This window comes from Nomascus leucogenys, chromosome 12, assembly GCF_006542625.1.
Source record: "Nomascus leucogenys isolate Asia chromosome 12, Asia_NLE_v1, whole genome shotgun sequence".
Classification (NCBI taxonomy): Eukaryota; Metazoa; Chordata; class Mammalia; order Primates; family Hylobatidae; genus Nomascus; species Nomascus leucogenys.
The window spans coordinates 49,651,521-49,673,918 of record NC_044392.1 but is presented as its reverse complement, the minus strand read 5'-3'; the positions used below and the strand labels follow the sequence as shown (position 1 = coordinate 49,673,918).

General features: G+C 45.2%; 1 protein-coding gene across 2 annotated transcripts in view; it reads left to right on the top strand.

Annotated features, from left to right (window-relative positions):
* Positions 1-14,793: 14,793 nt before the first annotated feature.
* Positions 14,794-22,398, top strand: part of SNX27 (sorting nexin 27) — an 85,377-nt gene continuing 77,772 nt past the window's right edge. For both annotated transcript variants that reach the window (XM_030824533.1, XM_030824535.1), the window contains exon 1: positions 14,794-15,290. In XM_030824533.1, the coding sequence (XP_030680393.1) occupies positions 14,977-15,290 (314 nt within the window). In that variant the 5' untranslated portion in view covers positions 14,794-14,976. The remainder of the gene's footprint in view (positions 15,291-22,398) is intronic.

The following is a 22,398-nucleotide window of genomic DNA, read 5'->3' as shown; positions in this document are numbered from 1 at the left end:
TATAAGGCTCATGTGTTAGACCAGCTTTTCCTAGAGTTCCTTGGGAAGTTTCAGTTCATTTTGCTCATGTTTGTTCGTTTGTTTGTTTATCTTTGAGACGGAATCTCACTGTGTTGCCCAGACTGGAGTGCAGTGGTGCGATCTTGGCTCATTGCAATCTCCGCCTCCTGGGTTCAAGTGATTCTCCTGCCTCAGCCTCCTGGGTAGCTGGGATTACAGGCACGTGCCACCACACCTGGCTAATTTTTGTATTTTTAGTAGAGACGCGGTTTCACCACATTGGTCAGGCTGGTCTCGAACTCCTGACCTCATGATCCACCCACCTCAGCCTCCCAAAGTGCTGGGATTACAGGCATGAGCCACCGCGCCCGGCCTGCTCACGTTTAATAAGCCCTTACTCAGGAAGAATTGGTTCTGGAAGTTTCCAGAAAGTCCACCAAACCATACACTTTTTTTTTTTTTCTGGAGAGGATGAAATAACCAGAATTATTACATATCCACTGAATAAAAGAGCACCAACCTGGGCTCCTTAAGGGGATAAAAGGAAGGATGGGCCAGGTACAGTGGCTCACACCTATAATCCCAGAACTTTCGGAGGCTGAGGCGGATCACTTGAGGTCAGGAGTTCGAGATCAGCCTGGCCAAAATGACAAAACCTCATCTCTACTAAAAATACAAGAATTAGCCGGGCGTGGTGGTGCATGCCTGAATCCCAGCTACTTGGGAGGCTGAGGCAGGAGAATTGCTTGAACCTGGGAGATGGAGTTTGCAGTGAGACGAGATGGCGCCACTGCACTCCAGCCTGGGTGACAGAGGGAGACTCTGTCTCAAAAAAAAAAAAAAAAAAAGGTAGGACAGGAAGCTCAGTGAGGGTGGCAAGAAGGAGGGCTGGGTGCTGGCCTGGCTCATCCTACCATGATGAGGTCAAGTGGCCCCTTCACCTCTCTGAGTCCTGGTTCCCTCCTCTGTCAAATGGCAGGTTCTTCAGAGCTCCAATCAGCAATAATGACATTTCCAATCACCACAGCTTCCCAAAAGATTCCAGATGACCTTTCCAATGGCCTTTCCAAATGTAGAAGGCCTGGATCCCTTGAGAAGACAGTTCTCACTAGTAGATTATAATCTGGTAGAAGATCTAAAACACTCATGGAACAAAGACTTAAGGATATTATCTTCATCTAGAAAAATAATGTTGCTTACTCAGCAGCAATAGGACTAGAACTTCAATTTGTTTTTGCCTTCCTTCTCCCTGGGCCACGGAGGGGTCATGGTCGGGATTAAGCTGCCTGTGGCTTTACTCGTTCAGTCTCATTTCTGGACCTCTGCTACCTTGCCAGTTGTTTCTGAGACACACCATGTCCTCCTTCACCTCTCTGCCTTTCCATGTGTGCTTCCTTCGGCCTGAAATTCTTTTCCCTGCCTTATCCTTCTGAGAAGCTCCTAGTCATCCTTCAAAACCCCACTCAAATGACATCTGTTTGGTGAAGTCTTCTCTGACTCCCCAGAGAATCCCCAGACAGAGTTAATCATCCCTCATCAGGGCTCCCACAGCAGCTGGCACAAAACTTATCACAGTGTACAGTACTTGTTTGTTTTCATGTCTGCCTCTCCCCCAGGCCTGAGAATTCCTAAGGGAAGGGGTTGATTATTCATCTTCATGTCTGCAGCCCTGGCCCAGTGCCTGGCAGGTAGTAGGGACCCGGTCAGTGCTGGCAGAACTGAAGTGAGTTCTCCTTCCTGTAACCAGCAGAGTGTTTTTCCAGGTGGCTGACCAGGATCACTGAACAAAAGACAATCACTCCGTGAGGCAGCCCTGGGGCACCTGCCTGGCATCAGGAGCTCAACGCAGAGAACTGAATGCTAATGTTTAATGTTTGTGCACTGGAGGGCACACATCATTCAAAATTTGATGGAGGCTGTTTAGAATCTATTTTAATCCCAGAAGATGACATGTAAGGAGAAATTTTCTGATAGTGTGATTAAGCTCTGGGACATGAGTTAAAGGGGTGGTGGGTGTTGCAATGTTGAAGGTCTTTATAGTCTCTGATTTTTTCAGAAAAGACTGGGTGGAGTGAGTAGCTGAAATGTGAATAGACGACCTCTGATTTTAAGGTTATGTAATGGGGTTGGATAGGCCTCTTGCTCGCTCTGGGCATTGGACATGGTGTGGGGTTTCGGTAGCTTCAGGTGGAATGACCTGGCCCTCCATGAATGAGTGTTGAGGTTGGACACACGGCTGCCACTTCTCTGTACTGCTCCCCACAGCTTAGCCTCATCTGCAAACTTCGGAGGGATCAGTCCATATGAGTACATATGTGTTGTCAGTAAATAGACTTTTCCAGAGCTGCCTGTATCAGCTGGTGCTCTGTGCTAATGCTTCTCTCTGGGCTCTCTCTGCCTCCTGGTCCCAAAGGCTCTTGGCGTGGATATGGGCAGAGCCAGCTGTATTGAAAAAGGATGACTACACAACAAAAGAAGAAAGGTGAGGGTCACCTTCAAGGGGAAAGGTAAGTGGGTGTCGTGGTTGATTCCATCCTATGCTGGGGACTCCCTTGCAGGGCGTTCCTTGGGGGTGGAATTTTTTGACTTGTACTTTAGTCAAAACAACCATGGGTCCGAGGAGAGGGGAGAGGATGGCACATGAGTAGGACAGAAGTGATCGCTGAGGCTGGGAAATGGCTGTCACTCACATATTAAAATAGCCCAAAAGCTCAACATTAGGGTTATTAGTGAAAATTTTTTCAAGTTTAGTACACTTTCTTAGCTCTATATCTTAAATAGCCTCACCATTGTATTAAACATTTTTTATCGTGGAAAAATATACGTAACATAAAATTTACTATTTTAGCCTCTTTTTTTTGAGATGGAGTCTCGCTCTGTTGCCCAGGCTGGAGTGCAGTGGCGCGATCTCGCCTCACTTCAAGCTCTGCCTCCCAGGTTCATGCCATTCTCCTGCCTCAGCCTCCCGAGTAGCTGGGACTACAGGCGCCCGCCACCATGTCCAGCTAATTTTTTGTATTTTTAGTAGAGACGGGGTTTCACCATGTTAGCCAGGATGGTCTCGATCTCCTGACCTTGTGATTTGCCTGCCTCAGCCTCCCAAAGTGCTGGGATTACAGGCGTAAGCCACCATGACCAGCCTATTTTAGCCATTTTTAAGCATACAGTTCTGTGGTATTAAGTACATTCGCATTGTTGTGCAACCAACACCACCGTCTATCTCCAGAACTTTTTCATCTCACCAGCTGAAACTCTGAACTCCTCAAATAATACCTCTCCATTGCCCACTCCTCCTTCCCTCTGGCAATAGCCATTCTACTTTCTGTCTGTATAAATCTGGCTACTCTATGAACCTTGTATAAAAGGAGTTATACAATATTTGTCGTTTTGTGACTAGCTTTTTCATTTAGTATAATGTCTTCAAAGTTCATCCATGTTGTAGCATGTGTCTCACTGTTTTTGTTTTTGTTTTTTGAGACGGAGTCTTGCTCTGTCACCCAGGCTGGGGTGCAGTGGCGCGATCTCGGCTCACTGCAACCTCCGTCTCCCAGGTTCAAGTGATTCTCCCGCCTCAGCCTCCCGAGTAGCTGGGATTACAGGCACCCGCCATTATGCCCGGCTAATTTTTGTATTTTTGTAGAGATGGAGTTTCACCATGTTGGCTGGGCTGGTCTTGAAATCCTGACCTCAGGTGATCCACCCGCCTTGGCCTCCCAAAGTGCTGGGATTACAAGTGTCAGCCACCGTGCCCAGCATGTCTCACTGTTTTTTAATTAAACAATTTTGATAAGCATGTCCTGCAAAATCTTATTTATTGAAATTTCTCCATCTGTAGTTTATAGTTGGAGGGACCAAACTAAAGAGAAGTGCATTGAATATAATTGGCTGCTTGTCTAACTCCATCCTCCCCCGTCCCCCTCACTCCCATCCTTCTTTGACCCCCGGTTTTGTTCTGGTATTCACTGGCAAGCTCCTCACACTGGGATGGGTCTACTCTTTGACCCAGGAGTAAGTTTTGATTAGTTTAAGTCAATCATGGCATTTTTTGCCAATGATTAGTTTAGTAGATTATCATGTGATATACTTTTGTCTCATGAGACATGTGAGAAAGCTGATGCAAGGCTACTGGAAAGGGTTTCTTGCTTTTCCAATAGACTCAGGATGAAATTTCCTATTTTCTGCTTCTCAGTGTTGTGGCCATGTGTGTTGGTGATACCTGGAGTTCAGCAGCCATCTTGCCACCGTGAGAGGAATTGGCCAATGGCCCAGATGATACACCAAAGATGGCAGAGGGGAGAGATGAAAAGGAATCTGGATCTTCTATGTGAATGAGTCACTAAATTAACCAACTCTGGGGGTGGGCGCAGTGGCTCACACCTGTAATCCCAGCACTTTGGGACGCCAAAGCAGGTTGGATTGCTTGTGTCCAGGAGTTCAAGACCAGCCTCAGCAACATAGCGAAACCCTGTTTCTACAAAAACTACAAAATTAGTGGGGCGTGCTGGTATGTGCCTGTGGTCCCACCTACTGGGGAGGCTGAGGTGGGAGGATCACTTGAGCTGAGGAGGTTGAGGCTGCAGTGAGCCAAGATCGCACCACTCCACTCCAGCCTGGGTGACAGAAACAAACCCTGTCTCAAAAAAAAAAAAAAAAAAATTAACCAACTCTGGAACTGGAACTCTCTACCTTTAATCCTGACATTTATGTGGGACCATAAATTTCTTTATTATTTACACTTTTGAATTTTCTGTCCTTGCAGCCAAAAGCATTCTAAAGACGTATTAAAGATGAAAGCTAAACAGCAACCAAAGCAGAGGACCCAAGTCTCACACATTTTCCCATTGGATAATGCTAACAATGCAGAAACCTCATGGGTCTATTTGTTATGAGGTCTCCTATCTATTGTATTATTTCTGTAGTGTTGTTCTTGGGAGGTAATTTCTAGGAAAAGGGACTCTTGGAAAATTGAGTTTGATTTTAAGAAAAAAAGGTGGGGGAAGCACTGGAAAAGAGGGAGAAACACAGTTAATAGAGTAACAATTGCCTAGATAGTTGCTGCTGGAAGGATAGTGAAAAATGATAATGATATTTGGGAATGGCCTTTGAAGCATGACAGTCCGATGTAGTGAGAGGGCAGGACAGAAAAAAAAGCCAGCCAGTGTGGCTGTAAGAGCCAGGGAACTTTTCTTTTTTTTTTTTCTTTGAGATGGAGTTTCCCTCTCGTTGTCCAGGCTGGAGTGCAATGGTGCAATCTTGGCTTATCGAAACCTGTGCCTCCTGGGTTCAAGCGATTCTCCTGCCTCAGCCTCCTGAGTAGCTGGGATTACAGGCATGCGCCACCACGCCTGGCTAATTTTGTATTTTTAGTAGAGGTGGGATTTCTCCATGTTGGTCAGGCTGGTCTCGAACTCCTGACCTCAGGTGATCTGCCCGCCTCGGCATCCCAAAGTACTGGGATTACAGGTGTGAGCCACCATGCTCAGCCAAAGCCAGGGAACTTTTCTTTCCAATGGGAAGCCCAGTGAACCTCAGAGAGGTGATGTTATGGCAAAGTGGAAGACAGGGGCATGATATGAGGGTGACCAGGGAAAGGGAACACTACAGCTATAGAATGCTGATAGAGAGCCAACAGAATGATAATTACAAGCTAAGCTGACATAAATTCTCCCTCAAGTTAAACCTGTGCTGATTGTATTAGCTATTGTTTAGCGTCTACCCAGCAAGCTTTCTTCTTAGGCACATGACCTGGGCATGGGATCCAGGTTTGGATAATCATAGTTCTTCTAGAAACTTTATTTATTTACTTATTCATTTATTTAAAGAGAGTGTCTTGGCCAGGCAAGGTGGCTGATGCCTGTAATCCCAGTACTTTGGGAGGCTGAGGTGGGCGGATCACTTGAGGTTAGGAGTTCGAGACCACCCTGGCCAACATGGTGAAACCCTGTCTCTACTAAAAATACAAAAATTAATTGGGCATGGTGGTGCATGCCTGTAATCCTAGCTATTTGGGAGGCTGAGGCAGGAGAATAGCTTGAACCTCAGAGGCAGAGGTTGCAGTGAGGCGAGACCATGCCACTGCACTCCAGCTTGGGTGACAGAGTGAGACTCCATCTCAAAAAAATAAAATAAAATAAAATAAAATAGCCGGGTGCAGTGGCTTACACCTGTAATCCCAGCACTTTGGGAGGCCGAGGCGGGAGGATCACGAGGTCAGGAGATCAAGATCATCCTGGCTAACACGGTGAAACCCCATCTCTACTAAAAATGCAAAAAAAAAAAAAAATTTGCTGGGCGTGGTGGCGGGCGCCTGTAGTCCCAGCTACTTGGGAGGCTGAGGCAGGAGAATGGCATGAACCCAGGAGGCGGAGCTTGCAGTGAGCCGAGATCGTGCCACTGCACTCCAGCCTGGGCGACACAGTGAGACTCCATCTCAAAATAAATAAAATAAAATAACATAAAATAAAGACAGAGTCTTGTTGTGTCACCCAGGCTGGAGTGCAGTGGTGGGATCATAGCTCACTGCAGCCTCCAACTCCTGGGCTCAAGGGATCCTCCCATCCCAGCCTTCTGTGTAGCTAAGACTACAGGCATGTGCCACTATGCCTGGCTAATTTTAAAATTGTTTTGTAGAGACAGGGTCTTGCTATGTTTCCCAGGCTGGTCTTGAACTCCTAGGCTCAAAAGATCCTCCTGAAACATCCTCGACAAAGTGCTGGGATTACAGGCATGAGCCACTACACCTGGCTGTGTGGTTTGTTACGTAGCTACAGTTAACTGGAATACTCAATGTCCTCCTTAGCTATGTGAACCAACACGTATTCTTTGCTTAAGTTAGTTTGAATTGAGTTTTTGTCACTTGCAACTAATCTTGACTAATTACTTGCAAGGAATCTTGACTAATAAACTCTCTAGTCTCTAGGTATTATTCACTTTTTGTGAGTCAGTTACTCAGATTGCCTAAAAAGTAATTTTTCATGTGGTGTTCATGGAAAAAGTATAGAAAGGTAGTGAAGAGGAAAGAAGAGAGAATTAGGGCAAGGGCCTAAAACAAGGACCCCCTTTTTTTCCTCTTTAACCCATGAACCCACGGATAATGGCGGATAATGGATGTCTCATTGCCGTTTTTTGTTTTTTTTTTTTTTTTGTTTTTTGAGGCAAGGTCTCCCTCTGCAGCCCAGCCTGAAACGCAGTGGTGCAATCATAGCTCCCTGTAACCTCCACCTCCTGGGCTCAAGTGATCCTCCCGTCTCAGCTTTTTGAGCAGGTGGGACTACAGGCATGCATCACCACACCCAGCCAACTTTTAAAATTCTGTGGCAAGATGCGGTCCTGCTATGTTGCCCAGACTAGTCTTGAACTCAAGTGATCCTTCCCGTCTTGGCCCCACGAAGTGCTGGGATTACAGGTGTGAGCCACTGTGTCCAGTTCATTGCCTCTTTTAAACCATTTAATTTTTCTCCTTAGGGTTGAGTTCTGGCCACTGATCTGCTGAGTGACCTTTGACAAATTGCTGTACCTTGCTGGGTATGTTTCTTTTTCTGAAGGGTAGTGGTAGAGGGAGATATTTCTTTATCAGAAAAAATGAGCAAATGGGGCTAGATGTGATATTTGTTAGAATTATAAATAAAAGGCCGGGCGCGGTGGCTCAAGCTTGTTATCCCAGCACTTTGGGAGGCCGAGGCGGGCGAATCACAAGGTCAGGAGATCGAGACCACGGTGAAACCCCGTCTCTACTAAAAACACAAAAAATTAGCCGGGCGTGGTGGCGGGCGCCTGTAGTCCCAGCTACTCGGAGAGGCTGAGGCAGGAGAATGGTGTGAACCCGGGAGGCGGAGCTTGCAGTGAGCCAAGATTGTGCCACTGCACTCCAGCCTGGGCGACAGAGAGACTGCGTCTCAAAAAAAAAAAAAAAAAAAAAAATAGAATTATAAATAAAAGCAGCCGGGTGTAGTAGCTCATGCCTGTAATCCCAGCACTTTGGGAGGCGGAGATGGGTGGATCACTTGAGGTCAGGAGTTCACTGGCCAACACAGTGAAACCCCATCTCTACTAAAAATACAAAAATTAGGCTGGTGTGGTGGTGCACACCTGTAATCCCAGCTACTTGGGAGGCTGAGGCAGGAGATTGGCTTGAATCCGGGAGGTGGAGGTTGCAGTGAGCCGAGATCTTGCCCTCACTGCACTCCAGCCTGGGCGACAAAGTGAGACTCTGTCTCAAAAAAAAAAAAAAAAAAAAAAAAAAAAAAGTGATGTGCTAAGCATTCTGCTAGGCATTTTCTACATATCGCTAATTTGATCCCCACCATGGCCGTATTAGCCACTTTTTGTCCTTTTCTGGACTCATATTCTGGAAACACTTGTTCAGCTCCTTCTCTGTGCTTCTCATTCTCATGCACTGTCAAGGCATAAGTCATGTATGACCAGTTCCTTGTCTTCAAGAAGTTTATATTCAGATTGGAAAAGTAAAGTTAAACTAGATATTAAATTGTTATGGTCTAAACTGTGCACTCCAGCCTGGGTGACACAGTGAGACTCTGTTTATTTCTTTTTATTTTTTGGGGGGGTACAGAGTCTCAGGCTGGAGTGCTGTGGCACGATCTTGGCTCACTGCAACCTCTGCCTCCCAGGTTCAAGCAATTCTTCTGCCTCAGCCTCCCGAGTAGCTAGGATTACAGGTGGTAGCTAGGATTACAGCTACCATGCCACCACGCCGGGCTAATTTTTGTATTTTTGGTAGAGACAAGGTTTCATCATGTTGGCCGGGCTGGTCTTGAACTCCTGACCTCAGGTGATGTGCCTGCCTCGGCCTCCCAAAGTACTGGGATTACAGGCATGAGCCACCATGCCCGGCAACTCTGTTTCTAAAAAAAAAAAAATTAAACGGAGTAGTACCGACCTAAATGCAGTAACAGTTACATTAAATTACCCATTGCTGTGTAACACAGTACCACAAAGTTAGCAGCTTAAAGCAACAGGTATATACTACTCACAGTTTCTATTGGTGTTAGGAGTCTGGGCTGGGCTTAACTGGGTCCTCGGCTCACGGCATCACAAGACTGCTTTCAAGGTGTCGGTTGGGCTGCGTTTCTTTGCGGAGCCCAGGATCCTCTTTTAAGTTCATATGGTTGCTGGGAAAATTTCTTGAGGGTGTAGGACCGAGGACCCCAGTTTCTTGGTGTCAGCCCAGAGCCACACTGAGCATCTAGAGAGGGCCCTGCAGTTCCCTACTGTGTGGCCCTCTCCACAGGCACTTCATAACATGGCAGCTTGCTTCCTCAAGGCCGGCACGAGTCTCCTGCTCTAGTCTGCTAAGAAGTGTTATGTAATGTCATATAATCATGGGAGTGACACATCCCCACCTTTGCCATATTCTATTGCCTAGAAGCAAGTCACAGGTTCTACCCACACTCAAGAGGAAGGGATTACACAAGAGCATGACTCACTGAGGGGGGTCACCTGAAGGTATATTTGCCTCAGGAATTTAAAAAAGAGGGATGCCAGAGTGAACTGGAGTCCCCAGGGGAGGCTTTATGGAAGGACTTCAGCCAGGTCTTAAAGGAAGAGTAGAATTTAGTTCAGCAAAGGGAAATAAAGAGGCAGAACATCTAGGACCAAAGAACTCCATGAACAAAAGTATGGAGGTGGGATTCTCACCTAAGTAATTCCTACACAAAAAGGTAACAGAAATCTGATGACTTTGCAGATCACAAGGGGTAGGAGGAACTTTTTCTTATTGAACCAAAGGGAAGCTGGGTAGGGGAAGGAGAATGTCCCGGCTTGGTGTCAGAAAATTTGGGTTCAAACTTCAGGTCCAGTATTAACTAGCAGTGTGACTGGGACCTGCTGGTTATCTGAGCCTAGCTTCTTGTGACCATTTCAATTGACTTTGTTATTGTGAGAATGAAACAAGCTCTTGGATGCAAAGTGCTCTGTAAATGGTCCAGATCCTATTTCTGAAAGCAGCATCATTGACTCCCACTCTCTCTGGTCCCCCAGCCCCCTGGCTCCTCTTTCACTGGATGCTCTCCCTCTTTCAGTCTCCTAAATGGGGTGACCATGGGAGAAGATTCTCCGAGTTCTGGACTTGGCACTCCTCTCATCTGACTGCACAGTATGTTTTGGGGTTCTCATCTACCACCACCCAGGGCTGATGGCTCCCAAATCTAAGTTCTGGCCCGGACTCCTTTCCCCAGGTCCACACTCATGTGTTCAACCAGCTGTTGGACAAGTCCTCTGGGCTTTCCCACAGGCCCCAAATTAAACTAATCTTCTTCTTGTTCAAATCAAACAAATTTAAACAAATTAAATTCATTTTCCCTGCAAACCTCTTCCTCTTCCTTTTTATGCCATGTCTTGGGGAATCACATCACCACGTCAGGAATCTTATGTCATTCCTTCGTCCCCTACCTTCACACCCGAGATCCTAGTGGTCACCAAGTCCCTTCTCTCTTGTGCATCCCCCTCTTTGTATTCCCACCACTACTGCCCTAGTTGGCACTTCATTAATTCCCACTGGAGTCACTGCAAATGCTTCATAACTGATCTTTCTATCTGAATTAATTCTCCACACATCTTGCACCATGAACTTTTTGAAGCACAGATTTGTGAATGCCTGTGCTCTGCTTAAAAGCAATCAGAGGCCCCTCACTAATAAGGAATGAAATTCAAACTCCTGGGCATGATATTTGATTTTTTTTTTTTTTTTTGAGACAGAGTCTTGCTCTGTTGCCCAGGCTGGAGTGCAGTGGCGTGGTCTCGGCTCACTGTAAGCTCTGCCTCCTAGGTTCACGCCATTCTCCTGCCTCAGCCTCCCAAGTAGCTGGGACTATGGGTGCCTGCCACCAAGCCCGGCTGATTTTTTTATTTTTTGTATTTTTAGTAGAGACGGGGTTTCACCGTGTTAGCCAGGATGGTCTCGATCTCCTGACCTCGTGATCCGCCCACCTCGGCCTCCCAAAGTGCTGGGATTACAGGCGTGAGCCACCGCGCCTGGCCGATATTCGATATTTTAAGCCCTCCCGGATCTGACTCTTGCCCACCTCCCCTGTCCACTTCCTGTCTCCTCTGCTCCAGTCCTACTGAACTGTGTGGTCTCACACTGTACTGTGTTCTTTCAAATCTCTGTGTGTTTGAATATGCTGTTTCCTTTGTCAGAAATGCCCTTCCACCACTATCCTTCTCTGCTGCAATTGCTAACTCTTCTCATGTGTAATCACTTAGCTTAGCTCTCCCATTTCGTGAGTCATCTTCCCTAACTCCTCCCTCTGGATACGTGGAAGTCCCTCCAATGTGCACTCCTAGCAACTTGTGCAGGACTCTCCTCACAGCTCTCATCACGCTCTATTGCAATGGTTTTTTCTTTTGTTTTCTCTGCCGCTAGATCGTGAATTCTCACCAGCAGTAATGGTGTCTTATTTTATTTTGTTATTTTTATGCTCTGATCATCTTTTCTTCCAATGTGATCCTTTCTAAATATTTTTAAATTTATTTTTTGAATAGGCAACACACTCATGTGACTGAAAATTCAGAAGTTACATAAAGGTATAAAGTGAAAAGTCTCTCTCCTACCCCTGTCCCCGCCTCTTGACACCCTAGCTGTCCAGTCTCCCTCCCCAGCAGCAATCAGTGTTATCAATTTCTCGTGAATACTTCTAGAGATATAAAAATATGTATGGTTCCCTTTTATTTTATTTTATTATTTTTTTTTAGACGGAGTCTTGCTCTGTCGCCAGGCTGGAGTGCGGTGGCGCAATCTTGGCTCACTGCAACCTCCACCTCCCAGGTTCAAGTGATTCTCCTGCCTCAGCCTTCTGATGAATACAGGCGCCTGCCATCATGCCCAGCTAGTTTTTGCATTTGTTTTGTTTTGTTTGTTTTTGAGACAGAGTCTCGTTCTGTTGCCCAGGCTGGAGTGCAGTGGCACAATCTCAGCTCACTGCAACCTCCACCTCCCGGGTTCGAGTGATTCTTCTGCCTCAGCCTCCCAAGTAGCTGGGACTACAGGTGTGCTCCACCACACCCGGCTAATTTTTGTATTTTTAGTAGAGATGGGGTTTTGCCATATTAGCCAGGCTGGTCTCAAACTTCTGACCTCAGGTGATCCACCCACCTTGGCCTCCCAAAGTGTTGGGATTACAGGTGTGAGCCACCGTGCCCGGCCCATGGTTCCCATTTTATATACAAATGGTATCATGTTGTATAGATTGTGCTGCACTTTGTTTTCACCGAATCATATATAGTATTGATGATATGATCATTCCACATAAGTGCATACAGAGCTTCCTTATTCCGTGTTTACATTGATTCAGTTTTCCATTGTGGATACATTATGATTTAACGAATAAACATTAGGTTGTTTTCAGTCTTTTGTGAATACAAACAATGCTGCAATGACTTAACTTCATAAAAACATCACTTCACACATGTGCAAGTGTAACAGTAGAATGAACTCCTGGAAGTGGAACCGCCTCCAGTTTGAGGAATACGTGTATTTGTAAGTTGGACCATGTCCTATTGCCTTTCAGGGAGTTTGTAGATATTATTGTATTTATCTCTGCATCCCTAGCTACCATTGCAGAGTCTAGAACAGAGTAGGCATTCAGTATATTTTTATCTAATAAACCAATGAAAAAATAACTCTTTTAGGGGAGGCGCTCTTCTTTTTCCTTTCTTTGATGCCTTGCTTTCCCCATCCAGTGCTCAATTCAAACCAAATGATTCATGTTCAATCCAAATGCCACTATTATTTTGGAGCAAAACTCTTATTCCAACTTATTGTGTAAGTAATCAAGATCCTTCTTCATTAGCTTGGTTGTAAAATAAGGTCACATTGATTTTTATGTTCTAATTATAATGACTTTGAGTCCTCATCCCATATTTTGTGAGATCTCTTCTTTTTTTTTTTTTGAGACAGGATCTCACTCTGATGGTCAGGCTGGAGTGCAGTGGTGTGATCTCAGCTCTCTGCAGCCTTGACCTCCTGGGTTCAAGCGATCCTCCCACCTAAACCTCCTAAGTAGCTGGGACTACAGGTATGTGTCATCATGCCCAGCTACTTTTTTTTTTTTTTTTTAGATAGAGTCTCGCTCAGCCACCAGCTAATTTTTAAATTTTTGTTGAGATGGGGTCTCACTATGTTGCCCAGTTTGGTCTTGAACTCCTGGGCTCAAGGAATCCTCCCACCTCGGTCTCCCAAAGTGCTGGTATTACAAGCATGAGCCACCACACCCAGCCTTTAAAAATTTGGGGGGACTCTTTTGTAATAACAGTTAGCTTAAAACACAAACACATTGTACAGATGTACAAAATACTTTCTTTCTTTATATCTTTATTCCATGAGCTTTTTTCTATTTAAGGCAATTTTTAATTTTATGTTTTAAACTTTTTTTTTGGTTAAAAACTAAGACTTAAACACAAACATAGCCTATGCCTACACCAGATCTGGATCATCAATTTCACTGTCTTCCACCTCCATCTCTTGTCTCACGGGAAGGTCTTCATGGGTAATAACATGAACAGAGCTGTCATCTGATGGTAACAATAATTGGGGCCAGGCACAGTGGCTCACACCTGTAATCCCAGCACTTTGGGAGGCTGAGGCGGGCGGATCACCTGAGGTCAGGAGTTCGAGACCAGCTTGGCCAACATGGTGAAACGCTGTCTCTACTAAAAATACAAAAAAATTAGCCAGGCGTGGTGGCGCATGCCTTTAATCCCAAGGGATTTGGGAGGCTGAGGCAGGAGAATCACTTGAACCTGGGAGGCAGAGGTTGCAGTGAGCTGATATCATGCCATTGCATTCCAGCCTGGGCGATAAGAGTGAAACTCCATCTTAAAAAACAACAACAACAAAAACAAAACAAAAACAAAAACACAATACTTGGAATACGTGGGAAAAAACCACAATACTTAGAATACCTAGAATACTTTCTGAAGGACCTGACTGAGGCTGCTTTACAGTTAACTTAAAAAAAAAAAAGTAGGAGTACACCCTAAAATAGTGATAAAAACTACAGTGAATTCATAAATAACATAGTTCTTATCATTATCAAGTATTATGTACTGTACATAATCATATGTGCTATACTTTCCCATGACTGGCAGTGTGGTTTGTGAACACCAGCATCACCCCAAACATGTGAGTAATGCTTGCGCTATGACCTTAGGGTGGCCACTGTGTCACTAGGTGATAGACATTTTTCAGCTCCATTATCATCTTAGGGGGCCTCCCTCGTGTTTGCAGTCCATTGTAGACCAAAATGTCCTTATGTGGCACATGACTGTAGTTGCAATACAGGACAAGATAGTTGCACAATAACTGGGCCTTAGTTCCTGATAGTAGCTGGATGACTTTGAGCACTCTAAGGTTGTTTCCTAATAACGTAAAATAGGGAAGCTAATCGTGATCCGGTTGCCTCACAGGTTGTTGGGCCCTGGTCAACATAAAAGTTACTGTGCCAAAAAATGAGTTGATATAATTTAAGACCGTGTTGAATCATAAACGTTAAGTTATTCTAACATTATTGTTTTTTAGAGGTTATGAAATGAAAGGCGGGGGGGAAACTTGGTCCGCATCAAGAACTGAATCATTTTACCACGCTGGGTGCTGGGTTATACTCTCCCCACCCAGCAGACCAAACTCCTAACCCAGCATAAAAGATAAACTACAACTCCCGGCAGGCCTTGCTTCCGAACTGCGTCTTATAACCTCGGCTCAGGCCCGGGCCCAGACCGCTCCCCGCCCCCGCCGCCCATAAACTACATCTCCCAGGAGGCCCCACGGTGCCCGATTGTCCGCTTTTCCCCCGCCCCCTGCCTCCTCTTCACCCCCCGCCAGCAGCTCGGTGGCCGAGTCGGTCCCGCGGCCGGCGGATCGGGCGCGCGCGTCGGGGGTCGTGCGGCTGCCAGGCAGGGCGAGCACGCGCCGGGAGGCCTTGGAGGCGTAGGGGGCGGGGGTACGGCTCGCCTGCTCGCAAGATGGCGGACGAGGACGGGGAAGGGATTCACCCCTCAGCCCCTCACAGGAACGGAGGTGGCGGCGGCGGCGGCGGGGGGTCTGGGCTCCACTGCGCCGGGAACGGCGGCGGGGGAGGCGGCGGCCCGCGGGTCGTGCGCATCGTCAAGTCCGAGTCCGGCTACGGCTTCAACGTGCGGGGCCAAGTGAGCGAGGGCGGGCAACTGCGGAGCATCAACGGGGAGCTGTACGCGCCGCTGCAGCATGTGAGCGCCGTGCTGCCCGGGGGGGCGGCCGATCGGGCCGGGGTGCGCAAGGGGGACCGCATCCTGGAGGTGTGAGTATCGGGGCTACCTGCCGCCCCATCCTCCCCGCGCCCCTCCTCCTGCCCCTGCACTCCCCGCTACCCTTGTCATCCCCAGGCCGCACCTCCCCCGAGCTCCGAGCCGGCCTCCGGACCCCCGCCCCTCAGGCCTCCGCAGCCGGGCCCCTCCTTGTGGGCTGCCCTCCCACCACCAGCCCCGGGGCTTCTGCGACGCCGGTCTCCCACCCCGTCGTCTCCAGCTGATGCCCTTGCGCCCCCAGTGCTCTTCCCCTGTGCCCCGATTACTCTGGGCTCTTCTCCGCCCCTTTGCCTTCCCGTTTGGCGTGCTGCATTCTGCTCCTCACTCCCCCTCGTCTTGCTCAGAAGGAACCTCATCTACTCCTTACTGAAGGCGTTTCGTTTTCTGATCCAGCCAGTACCGTGTCCTCCCCAAGTTCTCATCTTAAGCATCGCAGTTTCGTTCTCCACCACTCCCCTCCGCCCCCGTGGACTGCCCCTTCTACCCTCCAGACCAAGTAGGCAGGACCTCTGGTCTGCTCCTACTTTTCCTCCGGAAACACCATCCCTCCCCTCTCCACTCCTTTTTCTTTCCTTAGTTACCCTCTCCTCATGGTTAAGCTGCCCCTAAATTTTTCCATCCCACCGTGTGCCCCTTTCCTCCCCTCCTTTTTGTATTTCTACTCCAAGAGTTTACCTTGCTTTCTGACCCTTGCATGCCTTTGGGGTGGGGGGCGTGGGATTTGACACTGTAGTTTCTCTTCTCGGTTGCCCCCGTATCACACCCTAATTTGGAATCTAGTGTCTCCATCAGCACACCCCTCTAAGAGCATCCCTTCCCTGGCCTCCTGCCTTCACTCCTGCTCTATACTCACGCCTCCTCCTAGTCAGGTTTATGGTAGACCCCTAGTAACTCCTCCTCCTCCCAAACTACTTCAAGCCCTTTTTGGGTCTTTGACTGCTTTGCTTTTTTAGGGCATGCCCGTCTCTGCTGCCTCTTCTACTCTATCCTCCTGTGATCCCACACTTGACTTTGTCCTAGTCTTCCCCTCCCCTAGGCTGCTTTTCCTTTCTTCTGTTTTTTAAGGCGCCTTCTGCTGCTGCAGCCCACCCTCTCTCCCCTGCTGCAGTCCCTCCCCCTTCATACGCCTTCCCCACCACATTCCTCCATGCTCTTGCGGGATGCTGCCCTGTCTTGCAATATCTGTGCTCACCTCCTCCATTACCCTAATCTAGGTGTTACATTTGCCTTTTTGTACTTTGTATTGAAATTCGGATAGTAATTGCCGGTTGACTTGCAGGTGGTGTGTGCTCGCATTGTCTCCGTTCTCCTCAGTAGCCTTCAGTGTTGTGTTTCTTCTTACTGAATCTATGTTGTGCATTCCTTTTTTACACTTTTACTCTCTCCTTCCATATTTCAATTTGCCCACATGAAATCGTTCTCATTTTTTATGAATTTTATTTTAATTGTAATTTCCGCAACCTTCTGTTGCCTCTTGTAAAATAGTAGGTTTGCAAAGGGGACAGTTTTTTGAAAATCTGCCTTATAGAGAAATCCATTCCTTCTTACTCATCTCGTGCCATCTACCCTTATCCTTGACATTTTTACTCTGTGGTGTCCACTAATTCTGTTTCCTCATCTCTTCCACCTCGAGAAATAGTTGGTTTTTAACCTGGGAGAGTTGATTGAAAAAAAAAAAAAAAAGAAATAGTTGCTCACCTAGGCCAGTGTTTGGAGACAGTATACCTTTCCTCTGTCCTTTCTGTAAATAGATGCTTTCTTGTTTCATTAATGTCCTACATACTGTTTCCTAGTATTCCTAGTATTCTCTGACAATATATTCTTTTTTTTTTTTTTTTTGAGATGGAGTTTCAATCGTCGCCCAGGCTGGAGTGCAGTGGCGCGATCTCGGCTCACTGCAACCTCCGCCTCCCGGTTTCAAGTGATTCTCCTGCCTCAGCCTCCTGAGTAGCTGGGATTACAGGCATGTGCCATCATGCCCAGCTAATTTTGTATTTTTTAGTAGAGACGGGTTTCACCATGTTGGCCAGGCTGGTCTGAAACTCCTGACCTCAGGTGATCCGCCCGCCTCGGCCTCCCAAAGTGCTGGGATTACAATAATGACTTTCAGATTTCTTATACTTGGGCCCCTAGTTATTTTCTTTCTAGATAACTCAAAATTTGTGGCTGATGTTTTCTTCCAATAGAAGGTCTCGGAATTGTCCTTTTCCTTTCCCTTTGGAAGTTAATTTTGGACTCAGTTCTTATTTTTAAATTTAAAACTAAAGCATTTATAAATTTATGATGAAGTTCTACATTATTTACTCTTCACAGGATCTAAAGGAACTAAACCAAAAAGAATAATCCTGTAGGAGACTATAGTTAACATGATCTATCTTTGCAGATACACACACACATCCCAACATACATAGTTAGTGGCTTCTTGCCTTTATTGTGGCTTCTGCCCAAGAGCCTAGATATAAACTGTAAAGGAGACCTCAGATGATCCCCTAGGAAAGGTAGAAGGACTTGCCTTAGGCTCAGGTTCCAGACTAGGAAGCTGGGAAATCTTTGCCTTCTAGAGAGAAAACATTACTTTTTGGCACATCCTTTGTGGTAAGTAGAGAACTTTGTTGCTTTTAGTGGGCAGGGGAAAAGAATACTCTGCCTAGAAGACCTCTCTGGAAGGTTGTGATAATCAGAAATCTTCCTGGCTTTGGTTTCTCACTCTTGCAACTATATGTATTTTGATTTCCAAATTCTCTGAACCTTCTCTGGTACTATAGGGGAAGTAATGATAATTACAGCCCAAAGCCAAGCTAGTGGTACTGTGAGACCTCAACTATACAGTGTCTTTCTCTTTTCTTTTCTTTTTTTTTTCTTCCTTTCTTCGATAGCCTGCGCCTTCTCTGTAGGGTTTCAAGTGAGAGGGGAAATCAGCAACCAAATAGATGTGGTTCTTGAGGGATATCTGTGCCTGCTACTTGTCTCGATCTTGGTTAGGTTGATGCTAATTTTCCTAAAGCATTTTTTAGGCAATACTCCTTAGAGCTTTTGTCTGTCCTCCAAGTTCTTAAAGTTTACCTCTGTTGTCCCAGGAAAGCTTTGCATGTTGCTGAAGAGCCAGGTGGGGTCAGAATTAGGGATAGGTGGATTATCATTGTGTGGATATAGTTTGTATCAAGTCATAGGTGAATGTTTGGACCTTGATAATTGCTATCATCAGACTTTTCCCTATTTTAGATTCTTCTACTGTGTTTACAAATTGTTTTTATAACAATTTTCATATTTTTCAGTTGTTTAGACAACTGACAGAGATGTGAAAGGACAGAGTAACTTTGAAATTTAAGGGCATACAAACTTGGACACAAGTAAGAGCTTCAGTTTCTTTGTGTTTCTTTTAAAATCAGCTTACCAAGGCTCTGTCCTAATGTTTAGTCCTGAAACTAAATTGGAGCCCATATGGTTCAGTTTGCCTTTTCTCCTTTCAAAACTGTCTAGATTCTAACAGGGCTTGGTACTGCAGTATGAACAAGCCCTCTGGGCTCTAAATTTTACTGCAGATGGAAAGTTTTTTTGACTAGCAATGCTGGTTTCCACCTTGTAATTTTTCCCAGTGTAACATGTACTGAGTGTTTTCCCTTTGATGTGTGTGTACCTCGAGGCTAATGAGTAAAGAATGCTTTCAACAAGCAGAACCAAAATAAATATGTCTTTGCACTAATTATATAGTATGTGAAATAACATTTGACTTCAGGTTAATTTTCTTACGGTTAAAGTAGTTCCAAGGACTCTTGATTGATTTCTTGAGAGATGCTGCTGGAAGGTTTTAGTGTGCAGTGGATATGGATATAAAACTGTCTGTATTTTTGAAGGATTAGTTTAAGCATGGACCACTAAGATTGGCTTGCAAGCATTCAAAATCATGATATATTTATGCTAGTCAGTATATATGCTTTCCTCTTTGATAGCCACCAGATAATAGACCCATCAGCCTTCCCTCATTAAAGTCATAAGATAAAATAAAACTGTGTATATCAATTTGTTTTTTGAAAGTCAGTTTTTTAACTTCATTTTATGTGAGAGTTTGAAAATGAATAAAGAGGCTGGTGCCACAAGAAGTATTTTTATGAGTTAAGTGTGAGTCATGTAACACAGACTAAGTACCGTCTCAAAAGCTGCTTTCTCAATTGCAACTGAATTCTATTTGGCTGACATTTTCTAGTAGATTTTGGTAATGTTTGAAATAATGAAATCATGGTTATTGATCAAAGGAAATTTGTATGGCAGCGGTTCTCAGGCTTTAGGGTACATAAGAAGCACTTGGGTGTGCTTATCTGAAGTACAGATTCTCAGGCTCACCTTTTAAGGGTTATGATTCAGTAGATCTTTCATAGGGCCTAGAAATCTTTATTTTTTTACTCTTTTGCCAGGTGTGGGTAATGCAACCCACATACCCAGTTACATGCCCAGGGTGATGCAGTAGGCTGTAGGCCTTGGATTCTCAGTTCATTTTATCTTCATGATTATATTGAGAGTAATGAGCTAAGGTTATACCAACAAATACTGAATTGTTAGGCTCTCGAATTCCAACCTAAGTGGAAAATCAGTTAAATACTAACTGTTCTATCTGATCATCTATACTTTATTTATTGGATCTTGCTAAGCTCTTGAAATAAAGATGGATGGGTAAGAGGTAGAACAAGTTAATATTAATAGTTATAATAATCATTTTACTGCTTTGCAGCGTGTATAGTGTATTATAGTTTGTAGTTTTATTTATTTATTTATTTGGAGACAGCGTTTCACTCTTGTTGCCCAGGCTGGAGTGCAGTGGCGCGATCTCGGCTCACTGCAACCTCCACCTCCCAGGTTCGAGTGATTCCCCTGCCTCAGCTTCCCAAGCAGCTGGGATTACAGGCATGTGCCACCATGCCCATCTAATTTTTGTATTTTTAGTAGAGACGGGGTTTCTCCATGTAGGTCAGGCCAGGCTGGTCTCAAACTCCCAACCTCAGGTGATCAGCCCGCCTCGGCCTCCCAAAGTGCTGGGATTACAGGCATGAGCCACCATGCCCAGCCAGTTTGTAGTGTTTTTACATCTAATCTTCACACAGTCCTGTGAGATAGGAAGATTATAAGCTCTTATTAATTATAAGATTAAATACTATGTATTTGTTGTATCCCTAGCCGAATGTCTGGTGGCACATGGAAAGTATTCTTCAATAAATACTTGCCAAATGAATATATGAGTATTATCCCTATTTTATAAGACAGGAAATGGAAACTGAGTGTTGTACCAATGAATGGCAACCAGAATTAAATCCAGATCTTTGGATTCTAGATCTTGAATATTTTCTCTTTTTACAGCTGTTTTTTTTTTTTTCCTTTTAAAGAGATAGGAGTCTCACTATGTTGCCCAGGCTGTACTTGAATTCTGGGCTCAAGTGACCCTCCCACCTCAGCCTTCCGAGTAGCTGGGACTACAGGCATGCACTACCACAGCTGGCTAATTTTTTTGTACTTTTTTTTTTTTTTTGTAGAGATGGGGTCGCCATGTTGCCCAGTGTGGTCTTGAACCCCTGGCCTCAAGTGATCTGCCCACTTTGGCCTCCTAAACTGCTGGCATTACAGGCTTGAGCACCTGGCTACTTAAAATTCAGTTACATCCGTATAAACGTCGATAGCGGTTGAACTTTGGTTCTACTATTGTGAAATTTAACTATTTTATATCTTTATTTACTCACTATTAGCCATTGTTAAATTGGATGAGAGCTAAAGCAGGCATTCTTTGCTTTTATTATTGCTATCTTTACCCTGTTGGTTATCAGTGAAGACAGCAGAACAATCATTTTTAAATTCCTTTTAATTTCACAAGTAGTTGAGGTTGCAAACAAAACTAAATTTGAAAATAGCATTACCTTCCCCTCAGAAATCACTTCCACAGATTGCTGTAACCAGGAAAATATATTTTATTAGTAGCATAACTATTTGTCTGGGTCTTTTAACTTATTGTGAAGAACAGTTCTCTTTCCATCCACCACTGACCAGTTTTTTTCAGATGATTTCCTGTTAGCATGCTCTCAAAGATAATTATTTTTCAAGATAAGTCCCATTGGGAATAATTCTTATGACCTTGTAGATAAACAAAGATACTTAATTGACAAGCAGACACTTAACAATTTATGATCACTGCTCAGAATGCTTTTTGAGCATAATCTGTGGCAAGTTCATTCATTAGATGATGGCATTGCTGACAAAAGGATATTGTGGTGGTTTAGGTTAGAGCCATTTAGGTTCATTCTTTTCTTCCATCTCAACTATATAGATGTTTTCTGTGCTTCTTGGGCAATCCAGTAAGAGCCCATGGATGGGTTGGTACAGTTCAGCCCACATTTGGAAAAAAATTTTAGGCAGTTTTAAAATATCTTTAAAAACATTGCAGCTCATAGTAAGAGATACATTTTACATTATAACCTAATATATATGCAAAAAAAAACCACCTGAAATAAGCTTCACAAAAATTATATTTACTGGCCAGGTACGGTGGCTCATGCCTGTAATCCCAGCACTTTGGGAAGCCGAGGTGGGCGGATCACTTGAGCTCAGGAGTTCGAAACCAGCCTGGGCAACATGGTGAAACCTCATCTCTGCAAAAAATATAAAAGTTAGCCACGTGTGGTGGCGCGTGCCTATAGTCCCAGCTACTCAGGAAGCTGAGGTGGGAGGATTGCTTGAGACTGGGATGTTGAGGCTGCGGTGAGCCATGGTCACATCACTGACCTCAAGCCTGGGAGACAGAGACCCTGTCTCAAAAATAAAACAAAACCAAACACCAGAGTGCATGATACCAGTAAATACAGTTTTTCTGGTTTCTTTTTTCCTCCCACCTTAGCCTCCCAGAAAGCTGGGACCATAGGCGCATGCCACCATGCCCAGCTAATTTTTTGTATTTTTTGTAGAGACAGGGTTTCACCATGTTGCCCAGGCTGGTCTGAGATTCCTGGGCTAAAGTGATCCACTGGCCTCGGCTTCCCAAAGTGCTAGGATTACAGGTATGAGCCACCGTGCTGGGCCCACTCTGGTGTTTTTTAGTTTGTTCGTATTTTGAGTTTCTTTGTT